Source organism: Berghia stephanieae, chromosome 5 (assembly GCF_034508935.2).
Source record: "Berghia stephanieae isolate SIO BIC M18660-M18661 chromosome 5, UCSD_Bste_1.3, whole genome shotgun sequence".
In the NCBI taxonomy this organism is placed as follows: Eukaryota; Metazoa; Mollusca; class Gastropoda; order Nudibranchia; family Aeolidiidae; genus Berghia; species Berghia stephanieae.
Genome location: NC_088364.1, coordinates 32,123,597 through 32,142,751, shown reverse-complemented (window position 1 = coordinate 32,142,751; position 19,155 = coordinate 32,123,597). Strand labels below are relative to the sequence as shown.

Here is a 19,155-nt window from a genome sequence, read left to right as displayed (position 1 = left end):
CACGCAGCACGAGTAACCATCCCAACATAAAAAAGACGCCCACCTGTATTTGTTTTTCCCTTCCACCACCCGACTATGGAATAGCCTCCCAGCCGACGTGGCAGCAGCTCTTATGGTTCACACTATTATGTTATGACGATCGACCCAATCAGCAAAGTCCGGTCCGCATTCGTGCACCGTCGCGAACCCGCCTGGTAGCATCGTCACAACACACCTTTCGACTAGATGCTCTGCCGTTTCGGGTTCTTGTCCACAGCGTGGACATAAAGGACAGGAAGTTAGACCCCACTGATGTAACGCACCGGCCGTTAGGCAGCTCCTCGACCGAAGCCGATTCGCAGCTACCCAGTGTCTCCTCTTACTGGTATCAAAGCCTGGCAACTTCTCACCAAGCTTAGAGGAGTGTAGGTCCCCGCCCCCACGAGGGATTGAATTCGTCCAAACCGACTTCCATCTCGTATGTGCAGCTCTGTCCGTAGTCAGGGATTCTGCGTACAAGGGTTGCCGGGACTTATTTCGGCTCGAAACGGGGGCACCGTTCATTATGCGCATGAGAGGGGTATCCCCATTCCCTCTCTCTTTGATCTTACTCAGCCAGTTTCCCGTAATGGTCTCTCTCCGGACATCGGGGGGCTGGATCGCTGCCATTACCGGGCCCCATTCTCTAGGGGTTGTTGCTAGCGTTCCCGACACTATGTGCATCGACTTGCGAAGTTTTACATCCACCTTCTCAACGTTTCTGCTTCTACCCACACTGGAGCGCAATACTCCGCGGTGGAATAGCATAGTGCCAGGGCGGATGTTCTCAGGAGCGCTTGGCTAGCGCCCCAAGTCGATCCCGCCAGCTTCCTCAGAAGACTATTCCGCTTCTCTATCTTCGGGCAACCCCTTCGAGATGAGCCCGATAGGTAAGGCTGCGATCCAACGTCACCCCTAAATATTTTGGACGCGGCTCATATGGGAGTGGCTGGTCCCCGACTAGGACATTCAGTTTACGGGTGTGCCAACCACTGCATAAGTGAAATGCAGTGGCCACGGTTTTTGAAGTGTTCATCTTCAGGTACCACTTGTCAAAGTAGGATTTGAGTCTGGTGACGTCCTCGCTGAGTACGCTCTCGAGACGGGTCCACACTTTACTCTGAGTAACGAGTGCCCAGTCGTCTGCGTATCCCAGCCTCAGGGAGGAAGTGTTCGGCATATCGCTAATGTAAACGTTAAACAACATTGGCGCAAGTACCGACCCCTGAGGGACCCCATTCTTCAATTTCCTTACTTTGCTCGTGACGTCTCCCAGCGCGACGTGGAATTGCCTTTCCCCTAAGATCGAAGAGAACAACTTCAAGGTCTTTTTGCACCTTATGATTTTTGCAAGTTTGAGCATTAACCCATCGCACCAGACCGTATCGTACGCCGCTGATAGGTCTATAAACACAGCACCTGTTTGCTGTTTTCTCTCGAACCGTGCTCAATATGCTCTGTAAGGGCAATGACCTGCTCCGTGGTGCACCTCCCTTCCCTGAAGCCTGCCTGCTCTGGTGGCAGGGCAGCGTCTAGGACCGGCCCCCATCGGTTTAATAGAACACGCTCCAACAATTTGTAAAGACAGCTCAGCAGCGATATGGGTCTGTAACTGTCTGCCTCCTTCGCCGGCTTCCCTGGCTTCAGGATGGCAACTATCTTCGCGTGCTTCCACACTTGTGGAAGCTTTCCTTTTGCAAGGACGTCCGACATTGCCTCTGCTAGCCAGGCCCGTGCCCTGGGGCCCAGATGCGTCACCATATCGGGATATACACCATCTATCCCTGCTGCTTTGCCGTTCTTTACTTCGCTAATGGCTGCACCCACTTCTCGGGGACTGAACGGGGCCGTCCAGTCCGACTCCTCCGCAGGTAGCGAGTCCAAAATCGTTCGGTACGCCTTGCGGACACCGCGCTCAAAAGCCTGATTAGGGACCCGCTTACTACGGTTCTTAATATTCTTGGCAATTGTGTCTGCCTCGCATTCCGGTGCAGCCTTCGCGAAATTCCGATCTGGGTCCAATTTCTTTATCAAACGCCAAGCGTGGCGGCTGGAGTGTGTAAAGTCGAGACTTTCCACGGTCTCCTGCCACCGTTGCTTCCTTCCCTCTGCCAGAGACTGAAGTAGTCTATCGGCTGTGTCCTGAGACTGGGTCTGCTGGTACTCTCGGTACAGCTCTTCCGACTCTGCTGTCCAGCAAGGGGTGTAGAATTTCCGCTTGCCCCGTGGAATAGAGCGTTGAGCGCTCTTAACCAGTAGCCTACTAAATCTGGTTATATTCTTGGACTTGGGAGGAATGGCAGGGCAGACCTGCTCGATATAGGAACTGAATTCCTCCCAGTCAGCCTTCCTGAAATTCCATCTGCAAAGTGGGAGAGACTGCACCCTCGGTATTGTCACCCCAGCTGTGACAAGAACCGGCCTGTGCTGGCTATGCGGAAAGTCCCGAGGACTGTCCGCTTCACCTGCAGCGGTTCACCGTTCGCGCTTTTCGTTACGAGGGTGAGGTCTGGAGTGTACTCCTTCTTATGGCGGGTACCCCGGAAGGTACCCTTGGCTGTAGGATCGTACACTAGGTGTAGATCATTACAGTCCATCCATGAGCGGAGTTGTCTTCCTGCCTCGTTGCAGTCTCGGTAGCCCCATTCGTGATGGTGGCTATTAAAGTCTCCCAGACAGATGGAAGGATGGCTGACCACCGGTACCGGTGGTGTAGTCCAAGTCGCTCTAGGTGGTTTGTAAATATTATGCAAACACAGTCCACCTACTTCCACGGAAATTCGGTTCACCCCATTGCTGTCCGTTACGCTCTCAATGACCCTTACCTTCGATGGCTCTTTAGCGTAAACGCTAACCCTCCTTTGAGCCTCGAAGTGTCCTCGCGTTGGACCACCGTATAGCCTGGGATCTGGAATCGGGAAGATTGCGCGCCTGAATAAAGGTGGGTCTCCTGTAAAAGGAGGATATCAACGCAATGAACGGCCAATAGCTTTGATAAAAGCTCATTTTTTGCCATACTCTGGCTCTCGACGTTCAGGGACAATATACGCGTCAGTTCGCCATCCCCGCCGTCGCATTTTCCAATCGGCAGGCCGCGAATCGATTGATGCATGGGACGTTCGCTTTTTTCTCGGACGTGCCGACGACCCGGGCGACACGAACGCGGTATTATTTGGCTAGGCGGCAGACCGCTTCGCCATTGACGGGACTGGTTGGGACTCGACATAAGGACAATAGTGTGGCGCCCGGGATAGGGCTGCTATTCGGGCACCGGGTTTGGATCAAATTTAGTCACACACCGGGGCGAGCAGCTCATGTGGCTCGTTGGCTCGATACCCGGGATGGTCTCGTGACGGTCGACCGGGATTTACACCTTTGCCCTCCCGTGTGCCTCAAGCCCCTCACCAACTGCAAGGTAAAGATCCACGAGGGGGGCCGACGTGGCTGAAAACGGTTGCAAACATGCCTTCACGCGGTTGCTAGGGCTCACATAGTGACTTTTTCATATATATATATATATATTATATATATATATATATATATATATATATATATATATATATATATATATATACATATATGTGTGTGTGTGTGTGTATGTGTGTATTTATGTATGTATGTATGTGTATGTATATGAGAGAGAGGGAAAGGGAGATAGAGCTGGAAGGAGGGAGGGAGTGGAAACAATACACACACACACACACACACACACATATATATATATATATATATATATATATATATATATATATATATATATATATATATATACATGCAAGACAGAGAGGCAGATATATATATATATATATATATATATATATATATTATATATATATATATATATAAGAGAGAGAGAGAGAGAGAGAGAGAGAGAGAGAGAGAGAGAGAGAGAGAGAGAGAGAACTATAAGGTGAGCATGGAAAAATTCAATTCAAATATTTATTCATAGTCGGCATATGTATACCTACACGTGTGTCTAATTTAGCACACATAAAAACATGAAATAAAATTCCTTTATAAAGCGTTAGACTTATAAATCTATACTTCTACATACATGCATATCTAAAACAAAGGTTTGAAAAGACTTTCTATTTTCCATTGAACGCTGCATTATTGTTTGGGTGTAACATCAGATCATCTTGCATAAGAGAAGAGAGTAGTAGTAGAAGGAAATGAAGGAAGCCGTTGTTGTTATTAAATGACAATGGAAATGCCACAAGCTGAATTCCAAATATACCCGAGTTAAAGAGGGATCTATCATACCCGTATATGCACGCAAACAAAGAAAGTTATTAGAATATTCCCTGTAATAAGTATGGATCTATTGACAATCTTTGTCTGAACTCTGCTGAGCACCTTCTGAAAGCAATGAAAAAATATTTCCAAAAATGCCAAAAAAATAAAAATGGAGTTTTTTCTATTTCTAATAAGGTGTAATGTATTCGTATGTGGATGAATTTTGTAGAAAAGTTGTATTTTGTGAAAAATCAGTCACATTTATTCACATAAGGAATAAAGGTAACAGTTTATTTCGTGAACAAAGTTTTCTTCAACTTACCTGATGTTTCTCAGCGAATCGGTCGCCATATTGTTTACTAGTAACAACCCTCACTTTCGTAGTTTTGATTGGCTAGTAATATACTACGAACCGGTCAAACAATGCTTTAACAACTTACTTTTATTTTTACGACAATTATTATGCTCACATATTGATGAAGTCAATCAAATTACTTTAGCTTTAGCATACTGATGGAACGCTATTTAATGTCAATACATTATTAATTGTGTCTTTTGATGTACATGAACATGCAAATAAAAATATGGGATCCTAAAACTATTATTGTTTTCGATATTTCTGCTTTGTAATACTTAAATAGGCCATTGAAACACTACAAATAAAAAAGTGACCAATGAGAAATTTTAACGGCTAACGAAATCGAAACAATAACATTGCCCACACAACCACGTTTCACGCTTCAACAAAAATATGGATGAACCGATGGAAACAAACGTGCCTTCCAAAGGCAAAAAGAAACGCAGACACAGAGGGAAGAAAAATGTTCAAAAGACGAAGGAAACAAAGGAGAGTTATGTATACATGCCCGGTCCTGGTACCATTGAAGATGATGAGGAGCTTGTCGTAGACGAATCAGCCTACGTGATGCTTCATGAAGCATCCACAGGTTAGAGTTAGATGGCAATGACGATGAAAAAATAAAATTCTTCTCTTTTCTTATTATGTCTTGGGGATCTTGAATTATATGAATGAATGTGTGTGAGTGTAGCCTGCCTCTATCAAGCGGTTGTAGCTATCGTTGTGTATGATGAGTGTATGACTCTGAACATTGCGGGCGCTTGGGCTTGTTGATGATGATGAGATGCATAAGTTCTTCTATAAGTCCATAAGTGTCTCCTCAATTATGCCCTCCTCTGATCCACTGGTACCAGAAGCAGCCCTTTCATTCCCTGCAAATTCCACCAAACACCCATTGCCCTTCCACGACACGGCCACGTTTGTTTCTCCTTTTGCCAAACTTCGCTTTCATTATCATTAAGTAAGAGTAAGAGAACCTCATCCACACTCCTCTCTGTCTCTACTACAGTAATCTACTATTATCTTTGATGATGTAACATAATCCAGGAGCTTTGCGTTATGCTCTGGTTGTGAGTGAATTTGAATGCAAAACAATATGTCAGGAGCAACAACTTCTGCTGGCTGATTTTCATCATCTCAGACGAGCTCCTTTCTGGAGACTGACTTTGTTGGGCGTGGACGATTTTCTGCCATCTTCTCGCACTGGAATCTATAGTGCGGCCCATCCTTCTTGGTTGATTTATTATAGGGCGCCAACCTGTAGTTACATGTAGGACAAGCAACGTATCTTGGGAGGAGTCATACAACTGACAAAACTCTCAACTGTGTCGATGAGTCTCTACAATTTCCACATACTCGGGGGTGCAGTGCGAGTGGGTGCTCCTTCATCTATGCAATGCCGTTTAGCTGCAGAGCACTATTCACAGCTCGTCGAAGTTGAAGGTGCAGACCGTTTTAAAAACTGGAATGTTTTCCAACTTTTTATCCTGGATTTCAAAGAGTTTTTCCCCTTTGGCGGTAATATAAGGGAAACCAATCTAAATAAGGCGACATCCTGTTAAGAATACGTTTTTAAAAGTAATATTACCTTATTAGGAATAGGAGGCTAATAAAAATTTATTTCATTGTTAAATATATTTCTTATGACTAAAAAGTCTTTATTTGATACATGCATCTACAATATTTTTCAACTATATAGCGCCCATTCATACCATTTTTATGGAGTTGTAAAAACTTTAAAGGAAAATAGATGTGACAACATTGATTATACACAACTGAGGACCAGTGTACTGTTGAATTCACTTTCAATAGTGATTGTCGATATGTATGTATATGTATATTTTATGTTACTAATCATATGCATTCTCGTAAAGCAATTAACTCTCTTGAGAGTGAGGTTTTCTTACCTCTACAAGCGTTGAAGACTGTTTTTTTAAGGGTTTTTAAAAACCAAGTTAATCATAAAGTTATTGTATCTTAATGAAATGTGATGATAAGTAATTAGTTTGAAGTTTACTATTACCGTATATGTAACATAAACTGCATCACTCTATCTGTTACAGTTTTAATGATGGGATTTCTTGAAAATGTGTATATTTTGGTTTTCTGCAAAAATTCAGGAAAATGGCTTGTAATGAATAAAATGGGTATTTTACTTTAAAAAAACTGTTTTTGAGTCATTACATCTACAAAAATGTCAACAAGTAACTAATAAAACATCATTCTTGAGCATAATCCACTTCTGAGTGGCATATTTTGAAGCATTTCGGATCAGAAGCTAGGAATGTAGATAAATATCGATTCTTTGTCCATCTTGACTAACTTGCTTAAAATCTCTATAAAATTGAAACTATTAATCGAGTATCGATATTGCCCTCCACCATTCAATGGTAAAATGTTTATCTAGCATTGAAGACGGGTCACGCATGCACGAGTGCTTATAAAATGAAAATAATTTTCGCGTGTGATCCCACATATATAGTGAATTAGTCTACACAGCCAGTGAACGGTCACATATATTTACGGAGAGTAAGAGAGTTAATGACGATATATCTTTTTCAGATTCAACTAATTCAATGAACTTTCAGATATCAGACTCAAGTGCGGCATTCCACCAGATATGGAAAGAAGAGAAGATGGAGGAATGTGGAAGATAATGCAGGACAACCGCGACACTTTCTTTTTTTCCTTAGTGGCAAGTCCATTGTCACTGATGTGGCATTCAGACATTTAAAGAACCTTAAATTTACATTGTAGGATACCATAAAGAAAATAATGAAGGTCTGCAAAGCCACTCCACATCAATAACATGTTCCCCAGGGGAAAAAATTGCTTTTACTCAGTAATAAAAGAATACTGGAGCAAAATCATTCTGTCACTGATGTCACAATTGTTGTATGGCATCCTTTGGATCACTTGCTTCACTTGTAAATTTCTCTGATTTTTATAAAGTCAGGAGCTTGGATTTAACTGAATAAGTTCATTAAATCATATTGATTGAGTTGATGATAATAAATGAACGATAATAACTACATGTTAGAAGTTGGGTCTGACTTTGTTCTGTCGCTGACATGGAAAAAAAATTGTCACTATCGTGGCAAAAATTAAAATTAAAGTTAAATTTTTAACACATGCGTTTTGAAATATTAACATGATTTTCAGTTTTGCAATGGAATACAGCAAGACCAAGAGTTTATTGCACCTTCTGGTTCAGTTTCAAGACCAAAAATTGTGGTTTTCAGCAAAAGAAGATAATTGCATAATAGATTCATTATTAGATTCACACTCACTTCTTTTGAAAGTCAATGCAATAAGAGCAAAAAATGTCTGAGTGACTCCTAATGCCTGCCTTTTGAATTTGATTGATTGGTGCTGGTCCCAAAGCCTTTAATTGTAATGATATGGTAAGTCTAATTCATCTTCTCCATGTCCACCTTGCTCACTGAAAACTGGAGATTTGAAGGGCTGGACAAGCTGGCAGCTGATAGCTCGTGGACAATTTGAGGTGTCTTGAAAATAATGCATCGTCATCAAGGCAGTTGTTCACAATGCTGACAGACTTGAATTTTTATTGATCTCTATTGTTTTATGATTATCTTAGTTGTTGCTTGGTTTTCTCTTTTGATGTATCGTGTCAGTTCTTTTGTCTTGGGTTGTTTTGATAAATTGATTAATGCATGAAAGAGATTTCTAAACTTTTTTTCCTAGAGAAATTCACAACGACTGAAATGCCATTCTCTCTCACATTATGATGTAAGGGGAAAATATACTCAAATGATTTCAGATTCCAGATTCCAATTATTTTATAATTTTTATTTGTTTGCAGGTGATCCATGTCTGAGCTTTGAAATTCTTCGCAATGAGCATGGAGAAGACAAGGAAAGTTTTCCCATGACATCTTATGTTGTAGCTGGTACACAATCAGAAGCTGGTCATTTCAATTATATTGTGATGATGAAAATGTTCAATTTACACAAAACACAAAGGGAGAAGAAGGAGGGTGATAGTAATGATGAGGACAGTGATGGTGACAGCAGTGATGAAGAGCTCAGTGATGATGAAGATGAGGATAAAAGTCCAAAGCTACTTCAAACACTTATTCGACATAACGGTTGGTCATGATAAGTAATTTTAGCGTGATTTGTCTTAATTATATAAGTTGAATATCTTTGACAGTGTTGTATATTATATAATTTTTTTGAAATAAATTAATTTATATTATTCATTTTTTATTTTGTATGGTTCCATTTTTAGGCAAGTCTGAGTGTAGCTGGATTTTTTTTTTAATTTCTAATATTTTACCTCGATTCATATTGATCACATATTGGTTTAGAGTGCCAAAAGATTATCTGCTACAGTCATGATAATCTGTGGAATTTTTTCAGAAATTATCTGATGATTTTGCTGTGTCAAATATTTTACATGATATACTCAGTGCTATGGTGTTCTTTGAGAAAATCATCATCATGTCTTGTGCATGAAATTTAGTGACGTTCCCATTTTTGTGACATCAGTCCAGACAGAATGACGCCAAATGTAAAAAGTGTTGACCATTAGTGGTCTTTCATCGAGTGTATGGTCCAAAGGTATGGGGCAAATTGGTCCGATCCATTTTTTGGGGTTTTTTCTTTCAGTTGTGCTGATAGAGTTCGTTGGTGACGTCATGAGTATCCAGTGTGTGCTGGGTTTTGCTTTTAGTTTTTAGATATTTGTGATAAAATTCATTACAACTCTTTCTCTTGCAATAATCAGGATCTAGCGAGAAGTCTCTATTTTCATGATATACTTATAGAAGTCATCTGGTTTTAGAGAAAGGTAATATTTTACAATAAGCAAGTGTGATCACCTGAGGAAAGACATTTTTTTTTTTTTTTAAACTTTGTTGGATAATGTATGTTGCTTTAATTTTTACAGATACATGAGTTTTAATAATATATAAACTGCATAACCACAAGAGCCTGCTTTGTACAGTGAATTCAAATACTTTCTGGCCTCTTAACATAATCTCTTGGTGTAGCGGGCAGTGCAAGTAATATTGTAGACCTTTAAGATTGTTGTCGAATGGATAATTCATTAAAACTTTACAAAAAGTTCAGTCGTATGATAAGCAGGGATATGCACAAGTAGTACCGTCAACTGGGGAAACTTTGCCTCTTGAATTTTGGACCACAAAGAGATTGTTTAGTTCTGTGGCAATTATTTCCTTTGATGAAAATTCAAGTCCTTTAACGGGTACAATAACTGCAACAAAGCTGAGATTAGTCAAAATGATCCAAATTCATAGAGGCAAAGTAACCCCAATGGATGGTAGTAATCTTATTACAGGATTATGATGATATAGTATAATTTTGCATTTGTTAAGTTTTGACAAATTGCCAATATCATCACTGCTGCTACTGCTAAAATAAACTGCTCTTATTCTGAATCCCAGTTGTATAATAGTTATCAATGTTTATAGCAACATGTGGCTAAGAGTAAGAATGGGAGAAAAGCTAAATGAGTGAGAAATAGGTTCCGTAAAACATAGCTCTGTCATTATAAACAGAACATATACAGAGACATCTTCTTTCCTTTTTCAAAATCTTAAAATTAAATGTAGCTGGGATATTTATTTGTAGCAAGGAGATTGTTTGGCTCCAGCAATAATTCTATAATATGGCAGGTCTTCTATGCATCACACAAGTTTAACAACATTTAGTCTCATACACACAGATTGATTCTATTTTATATGTTTCCTTTTCATATTCAGACCACAACAGCGAGTGATCATCTTCTGTCTGCATCATGGTCAGAACAAGGCGTGGTTTATATTTATGATGTTACTAATCATCTGGCTGCTCTGAAACAGCCTGGAGATTTGGAACAGTTTGACGAAGCAAACAGTCTTATGTCACCGTTATTTTCATTTCCTGGGCACAATATGGAAGGTTATGCTTTGGCCTGGTCCAAACATGATCTTGGTAAGATTATTTTATTATATTTGTCAATGTACCAACGTTCCTTATCCACACATAAAGAATCAGATGAATTGTTCGATTCTTGAGAAGAAAACCAGTTGAATATCTGACTTTTACCACATCAATGAGAAATGATAGGTTCAACTTTTTCACTTAAGTATAATGCAGCTTATCATATAGATTTTTTTTGAGAAATGTTATTTTAACTGTTTAGCACAATTTACAAGCCAGGCAGACCACTTGATCTAAAGAAGTTAGTATTAGCACATATCGATGGTTAAGAACAAGATGTACCTCAGTCCACTTTTAGCAAATATTTTCGTTATGACCAGTGGCAATCTTTCTGTCTTTTAGAACGTTTCATTTTAAAAATTTTTATAGATAAAATAATGAAGAATGAAAAGCTCACAAAAGTAGTCTGCATGTATATACAGTGCAAACTCTCTATAATGACATTGTTGGAACAGGGGGGAAAAAGTTGTTATATAGAGTTGTTATAGCAGAGCTATGAAAAATAGCAGATGGGAAATAAGTTACGGAGATAAGGTACTTGTTTATGGTTGTCTTTTTCCAACCATCTTCAGTGGCTGTTTCAGTTGAAGTTAGCTACCTTGAAAATAGTGCCCTTGTCACTTCTTGAAACGACATAACAAGGCATTGCTTGCTTGAAAGCTCGTCATTCCTTCCTTGTCTTTACTGTTATCTTTGCCTGATATATACTGATGATAGACCATGATGTCGGTGTTCTTATCGCTTAATACTGCTTGAACTACATCCGTGCACATGCTTCAATATCAGCATTCATTTGCAATCACTGCTTTTTTTTTTCACCTTGTTCAAACCCATACTTTATGATTTCCTCTCAGTTCCTGATGATCATGGTCGAGTTATGGGTAATCCCTGAGACCCGTTCTGTAGGTGAGGCAAAGCAAGACAAAAGTTAGCTTGGGTGGAAGCATTCACTCACCAGTCAGTGTTTTTCTCTTCAACTTGGTAGAAATAGGAGTGGACATCGTTATTTATTTTCGTATTTGTGTGTAAGATCAGTGATCAGAGATATAGATAGTAGGTCAATAAGGCAGTATCTTATAATTGAGGCGTTTTCAATTGGTGTGGAGCGATCACAAGCTGATTGACCACTGTGGCATCCGCTTGCACCACAGCGGTCAACTGGCTAAGGAACTCTTGTGCAAAGTGAAGCGCCGTGTAAGTTAGGTTTTTGTCTAGCTTTGCCTGACCTGTGGAAAATAGCCACATCATCTGGCCTGGAGGGGACAGGATATCATTGTTACCAAAATTAGATTATTATAATTCTTTCCTGGCGAGTACCACAAGATAAAATGTATGTTAAAATAGTGCCAAAAAATTAATAACAATAACTTGCTACCCTTTGGATAGGATGCTAGACTAGTCTATCACAGAGTGCATTCCACCAGATCTTACAGACCTGACTACCCAATCACTGCAGAGTGGACATGAGGTGGGGGGGGGGGGGGATCGATCTCACTTTGTGTGTTAAGCGAGTGCCCTACCAATTTAGCTATCAGAACCTTCAAAATTCAAAGAGATGGCATAGTTAGGTTTAAAGGAGAAGAAAATCAAGCACATTTCATTTCACTTAAATGCAATAGTCATTTGTTATTGCTGATTTGCTTCCCATGTGCTTTATCCTGAAATGTTACACTTTGCACTGAAATTGTCATTTGGTAGTCAGTAATTACTTGCCCTTGAGTAAAGCAATAATTCATGCGATGTCATTGACAACCGAGTAACCATTAATTCAAACTTCTATGTTATAGGTCGCTTACTGTCTGGAGACTGTAACAAGAACATTCACATTTGGCATCCCACTGAAAGCTCTTGGAATGTGAACCCTCAGCCATTTGTTGGCCACACAGCATCTGTTGAGGACATACAGTGGTCCCCAAAGGAAAGCAATGTATGTATCTTTCAGAATGTTGTTTTAAAATTCAGCAGTCTGTATGAACTAGAAAGGTGTATTCTTCATTAAGAACAAAATAATTGTTGAGAGTGGGATATAGGTATACTTGCCACTCACTTTGTCAAAATCAGTATGTCGACGGTTTTTCCCTAGCATAAGTATCAATTTTCTAATTCATGCAGAATTTCAGCTATCAATATTTTTTGACGTTGGAAGTTTCAGATTTTAAAATTGACTATCAAAATAAGAAAATAAGTATTATGGTGCATCCAATCGACAATCTGAGTTTCAGATTTTATTGCTTTCAGTTCCTTGCCTACATGGTCCTAGATATGACAGTCTGGTGTTCTTATTTTTAATGACACCATCAACTTATTTTCCACTCTTATTTAAGACAGCTTAAGTTTTATTTATTTCAATATCACTTCTTGCCTGGTATTTTAATATAAGTTCATGCTTTACTTAATATCTTTATGTAATTTCTCTTCCTTCCACATCCCCCCCCCCCCCCCCTAGGTTTTTGTGTCTTGTTCTGTGGACAAATCTCTGAGAATATGGGATGCCCGTGTCAATCCGAGTAAAGCATGCAGGCTAGTAGCGGCAGATGCACATGACAGAGATGTAAATGTCATTGACTGGTCATCTCTGGAACCTTTGGTCCTCTCTGGTGGAGATGATGGCATTATTAAAATTTGGGACCTTAGAAGATTTACTGTAAGTCTTTCTGCGCAAAGAAAGGAATGTTTTGTTTATCACAGAGGATTGGAATATTTGTGACTAAGTTGATTACAGTTCACAGTGTTGAACAGGCCATCTTTTAGTACTCTATCTGCACTGCAGTCAAGAGGTCATTCACTCCATCAGTTTCCCGGCCACTGCAACTATAATCAAAATTATGCCGATATCTAATTGCAAAGTATCTCAAAGACAATGATTTCAATGATAGAGTGTTTGGTACCAACATAAAGTTCAAAGCTGCGCTAATTTGTTTATATGGGTAAAATCGACTGTGTTGTGCAAAAGCGATTGTAAATTAACCAGATATCAGTTACACATCTGTTAAATGTCACATGAGATAACCCATTGCAGTGGTCGGGAAATTGATGGAGTGAATGACCTCTTGACCGCGGCTCAGGTAGAGTAATAAAAGATGAATGAATGGATCGATGGGTGAATGAACAGATAGCTGAATGAATGGGCATATAGTGATCATAATATTGCAAATCCACTTTATCTTCATTTCGACTAGTACAATGTAATTACTTCATGTCTTATGTCTAATGGTGTGTGATTCCCCATCTTTGAGTCACCTGGTCTCCAGGTTGGGGTTGGCAAAGGGTTAACACCCCTTTCCGTTTAACTCAAACCGTTACAGGAATGCAGACAGACAAACCAAATCCTTTTTTTTAGCTTGGGCGACAGAAGAGTTTCTGGAAGTACAGAATTTATGAAGTACAACAGACAAAGCCGAAAGGAAGTAAAAGATCAGGAACTCGAAGAAAAAAGTTAGCTCGGGATAGAGAAGGATGGAAACTGTTTGTCTGTGGCCTATACCCTGACCCAGGGTGAAAAAGGCAATGATGAATGATGATGATGTCTTATGTTGGCACCTGTGCTCAGTTTTATTTACTTTGGTGACAGTCCATTTTTATGACTTCAGGTCAGACAGACTGATGCCAAATGTTACAGTTGGCACAGAACACCAGCAATGTTCCTCGATTAGTTGATGGTTGAAAGGGAAGGGGAGAGACAAATGGTTTTAGATTATTTTTTTCTGTTTTAGGTGCCTATTGACTTTTTAATCTCTCTCTCTCTCTCTCTCTCTCTCTCTCTCTCTCTCTCTCTCTCTCTCTCTCTCTCTCTCTTCTCTCTCTCCTCTCTCTTCTTATCTCTGTCTCTCTCTCTCTCTCTTATCCCTATTTCTTTCACAACCATCCGTTAAGTCATCTGGTTATATGAAAATAATATATTACAATAAAACAATGGTGATTGGCTTAATTTACTCTTTTTTTTTTTTTTTTAACCTTTTGAAATTTTTGGGAGATTCTCGAGTTGTATTTTTAAGCTGCACTACCAATAGATTTTGCTAACAGTTTGCATTTTTAAGCTGCACTACCACTAGATTTTGCTAACAAAGATATTGCAGCCTGCTTTATAAAGTAAAAAGCAAAAGCAAAACAACACTTTCTGGCCTTTTGTTTTGATCAAAAGTTTATCATAATCTCTTGATGGAGCATGTGATTTGAATGATATTGTAGGCCTTTAAAATGTTATGTGGAGAGAACAATTCATTAAATGTTTACAAAAAGTAAATTTATGTCTATTGATAAGAACGGATTTACACTAGTAGTTGTGGTCAAAACTATGATAGTTCCTGTTATTTTTACATTTTGCTTGTGTTTGATCGATAGATAGAGAATTGTTTCCTCTTTTTTGTGTTATTGCTATTTTCATCACTGCTGTATGACTGACTGAATGGATGGATAAATGCACGAGTGAGTGGATGGTTTAATGAATGGAGATAGATGGAATTAAATTGGTGGATGGGTGTATGAATGGATGTATGGAATTTGAAATTGGTTGAGGAAGAGTATAAGTAGGATCAAGTGTGTGGGAGAAAGAATTAAAGAAGGGGGAGGGGGGGGGGGGGTATGAGGTTTGCATATTCGGATGATGAACAAAAGACATTGGATTTTAACTGTAAAAGTCACTCTGTTGTCTCCATGCCAACATAAACACTTCAAATGCAGGACGAGACATGGAATCTGGAAAGAATTATCGCAATTTTTTTTTTTGGTCAAAGACAACAGTGCAGATGTCCAGGTACTCATTTTACACCTGAATAAGGTGAGAAAATATGAGTAAAGAGCCTGGTCTGCGCAGGGTTCGAACCATGGACCTACCATACTTTATGCGGCAAACAGCGAATATAGATTTGGGACCTCTTCTAAATCCCTTCACTACATATTTTAAAAAGGTAAAGTTGCACTGCTTATTGTCATATTAATTTTTTTTATTTCAATCCAGACTGGACAGCCAGTTGCAATGTTCAAACATCACAAAGCACCCATCACATCCGTAGAGTGGAATCCTCATGACAGCTCTGTGTTTACAGCATCAGGAGCAGATAACCAAATCAGCATTTGGGACGTTGCAGTAGAAAAGGATGACAGCCCCGAGGAAACAGATGAACCGGATGTCCCCCCTCAACTCTTGTTCATGCATCTAGGTCAGAAAGATGTGAAAGAGGTGCACTGGCATCCACAGCACACTGGGATGGTTATATCTACTGCCCAGAGTGGTTTTAATGTGTTTCGGACTATTAGTGTATAGAAATAATATTTTAATAACGAGAGGTTGATGCACGCTCCAATTCCAAACAAGGACGGTGCAAGCAAAAGGTCTGAGGTTTGCACCCCAGCTGAGAAAGGATGTTTTGTTTTTTATTTTTTTTATTTTTTTTTCTTGTATTTTTTCTGTCGGCTTGCTTTATCTGGCAGTGTATTATACATAATTTTGCAACTTTTAAAAGTGTATAGCAGCATGACAGTTTGATATGTTCTTTCATTGCTTTGTTATTACTAGTTTGTTCATGTATAGATTCTTTATATACAATGGAGTCTTGATGAAACCAACCAGAACGATTGTTTGACTTTAAGTTAGGTTGACTTCAGCCTTTATCAATTGAACACACTCGGGAAATTTGGGCCCAACAAGAGGTGTTGATTTTAAGATTGTTCACTTCATGCAGATTCTACTATATTACTTTTATTGTTACTCCAGCCACCTAGGACAAAATTTACTTTTTCAAAGAACTGTCAATGCTTAATAGCCGTAATTTTGAAAAGTTACTGCTTTGGTAAAGGATAAAATAGATTGATAACCCTCTATTACGGATGCTAGCCTGTTATTACAATTTTTAAATTGTGATCTTATAGAATGGCACTTGTCTTTGGATTGGTAGGTCCCTGGTTCAAGTCTTCTTCTTGACAGTGCAAAGTTGAATCCTTGGAGAGAAACAGTGCTTTACTCACAATCCATCACCGCACTCATGTGTAAATGAGTACCTAACCTTCTTGATTTACTGTTGGCCTGGGTTCCCTGCAAAGTGCTTTGACTTTGAGTACTATAGATAGAATGCGCTTGGCCAAGGAGTTCACAACATTGCCATCCGGAAGTATGACGGACCAACACACAAACTCTGTGTAACCATGAACTTTTATAGTCTGGTTAATACAGTTTAGTGAGAACAACTTACAAACGCGGATGGCAAAAACAATAGCAAAGGCCTGAGTGACGTCATCTGCATACTATCTATATTTCAGTGATGATAATCTTCTGCGGAATTCCGGGATTTTGGGAATTTCTCAAAAATCTTCCAATGAATTTGTCATGTCAAACATTTTCCTGAAGATCACAAAATCACCATTATGTCTTATGTCATATTTTGACACCTGTGCTCGGTCTCGTGAAATTTTGTGATGGTCCCGTTTTTACAACGACGGGCCAGACAGAATGGCGCCAGATGTCACAATTGACAAAGTGGTGGCCAGTGGTGTTCTTTGATTACTTACTTTTACTTAATCCTCTTCGGGCCTTGAGGCACCAGGGCATCCACCAGACATCTCCATTTTTTGCGATTGGCTGTATTCCAGGACAGGCCTGCTTCCTTTAATTCTTTCTCCATGGTCCTTCACCAGGTTTCTTTAGGTCTTCCCCGCTTTCTCTTCCCATCTGCTGTCCAACAAGGCTGTCTTGGGAAGTGACCCTTTTTCCATTCTGGCCACATGACCCAGCCAACGCCATCTTCCTGGGTGGGGATCCTGACCTCCCATAGTACATACTGTGTCTTCTATCCCCTTATATCTGTTTTCCAAGTTGGTTTTGTCCTGGCCCTGGCCGGAGTCCTAGATGGGAGGGAAACAGTCAAATGCATAGTTATTGTTTTGGGAGATGATATTTTTTCCCTTGTAAATCATCTCTCTGTAATGTATTATTGTTATTTTAATGTATAATGTAGGCATTTGAGTGTATTCCTCTTTGTTGGATTTTGTGCTTGTGTCTGGATGAGACATAGCTGATCTCAAACTAGGTGCATTGGTGGTACAGTAGAACTCGGAAATAGCGAGTTCGACGGGTCCACTCCTGATTACTCGCTATTTCCGAGTTCTCGCTATTCCCCAGTTGCCAGGAAAGGTTATAATATTGCTGGTTATTCTCCTCAGTGTGTGATTCGAGTAAAAGCCGTCGCCCCTATTTCAATTTCTTCACAGAAGTGGCAGAATGCTTGGTTTTCTTTTTTTAATTTTTTTATTTTCAAGTAAAATCATGACTAGAAAAAAAAAACAAGAACATAGAAGTGTGTGTGTGTGTGCGTGTGCGCGCGAGTGTTTGTATGCATGTTTGATGAGGTAAACAAGCGCATCACTCAATCACTGACCCATTGAAATAATGGTTCCACACTCCCCTCTCTCGCTGACCGTGTCGTTCGTTAACGATGCTACTCGCTGACCGATGCTGCGAAGTGAGGCATGTTGACATGTGCTTACCTCGCGCATCGCGTGGCAACACATTAGGTGAATAATTGACCCCCACCCCCAATACACGCACACAAACCCAACCCCCACCCAAATTTGTGTCGCCTATTATGTACTACTACAGACTAGGCTACTATGTAATATTACTCGTAACGAAAAATAAGAAAAGAAAAGAGGCTAGGCTAAAAATATTTAAATTGCCATTGTCTCTTGTTTTGCTTTACTTCGTCGCAGTCCTAGGCTGGGGCAGGAAATGCTCGTTATTTCCGAGTTGACCTCTTTTTCATACTCGCTACTTTCATGCTAATTTTATTGACTCAAATAAGGGAAAAAAACGGGGATTTAGATTTTACTCGCTATTTCCGAGTACGTTACTTTCATGTTCTACTGTATGCTCTTGGAATCTACATCTGATCCCTATTTGTTCCCAGTTCCCCTATGTCTTACTTTTTCTTGGGTGCTTTAATTGTAATTCTAGAACTTTTTACTGTCCCATTTTCTTCCTTTTTACTGGCGCTGATGTAACCTAAATGTGCTGCAAGTGCCGTAAAACCCTTAAAAACAAAAACAAAACAACGCCATCTTCTTTTTATTTGGCTTTCAATGTCAGCTTTCTTTAATAGATCCATTCTTTGATTAGTTGTTAAAAATTGGTCTAGATTTTTCTTTTCTCTGTTGTAGGTGCCTATTGCCTTTTTAATCTCTCTTTCTTTCTATTTCTCTTTTCTGTTTTTTTTTTAAATTTTAAATGCTAGTTTTTTTTGCTTAGCCAGTTTTTACTTTGTAATAATAATAGACCAATTAAAATCTATAATTAAAACGTATTAAAGAAATGATTTCCAGGCCCAATAAAAATATCTCACACAATTTCCATTTGTTGACTATTTCACAACAGTTTATTTCTCCCCTCCTGTATTTCATATATATAAAAAGTAAAGAAAACAAATGCGACTCCTGTATTAACAGCAAATATAGTTTATTTTATCTTTGATAATAATCCAAGTTGCACTTTTAAAGTAGAAGTAAGAGATAAATATGCATATTTATAGACACCTGTAAAGAGTAAAAATTGACAAATTGTACACACCCCATCACCGGCATGTTATA

General features: G+C 39.5%; 2 protein-coding genes across 4 annotated transcripts in view; one reads left to right on the top strand and one right to left on the bottom strand.

Annotated features, from left to right (window-relative positions):
- The window catches only part of LOC144972762 (coiled-coil domain-containing protein 154-like), a 105,159-nt gene extending 100,528 nt beyond the window's left edge, over positions 1-4,631 (bottom strand). For 2 of the 3 annotated variants that reach the window (XM_078914370.1, XM_078914369.1), the window contains exon 1: positions 4,577-4,631. In XM_078914370.1, the coding sequence (XP_078770496.1) occupies positions 4,577-4,605 (29 nt within the window). In that variant the 5' untranslated portion in view covers positions 4,606-4,631. The remainder of the gene's footprint in view (positions 1-4,576) is intronic. The other variant, XM_078914373.1, reaches the window with a different exon arrangement.
- Positions 4,632-4,955: 324 nt separating this feature from the next.
- Positions 4,956-17,419, top strand: LOC144973920 (glutamate-rich WD repeat-containing protein 1-like). Its single transcript, XM_078916808.1, has 7 exons — positions 4,956-5,201; positions 8,439-8,723; positions 9,704-9,903; positions 10,362-10,572; positions 12,369-12,508; positions 13,028-13,225; positions 15,539-17,419. The coding sequence occupies exons 1-7, from the start codon at positions 5,006-5,008 to the stop codon at positions 15,842-15,844; spliced, it is 1,536 nt and encodes a 511-aa protein (XP_078772934.1). The 5' UTR covers positions 4,956-5,005; the 3' UTR covers positions 15,845-17,419.
- Positions 17,420-19,155: the final 1,736 nt, after the last annotated feature.

Excerpts from the sequence above, each read along its gene's own strand:
- LOC144973920 (XM_078916808.1), top strand. The coding sequence starts at position 5,006 with ATGGATGAACCGATGGAAACAAACGTGCCTTCCAAAGGCAAAAAGAAA. Across the intron at positions 8,724-9,703 it reads AACACTTATTCGACATAACG|TTCAGTCGTATGATAAGCAG; the intron begins GTTGGTCATGAT and ends CTTTACAAAAAG. Across the intron at positions 12,509-13,027 it reads GGTCCCCAAAGGAAAGCAAT|GTTTTTGTGTCTTGTTCTGT; the intron begins GTATGTATCTTT and ends CCCCCCCCCTAG.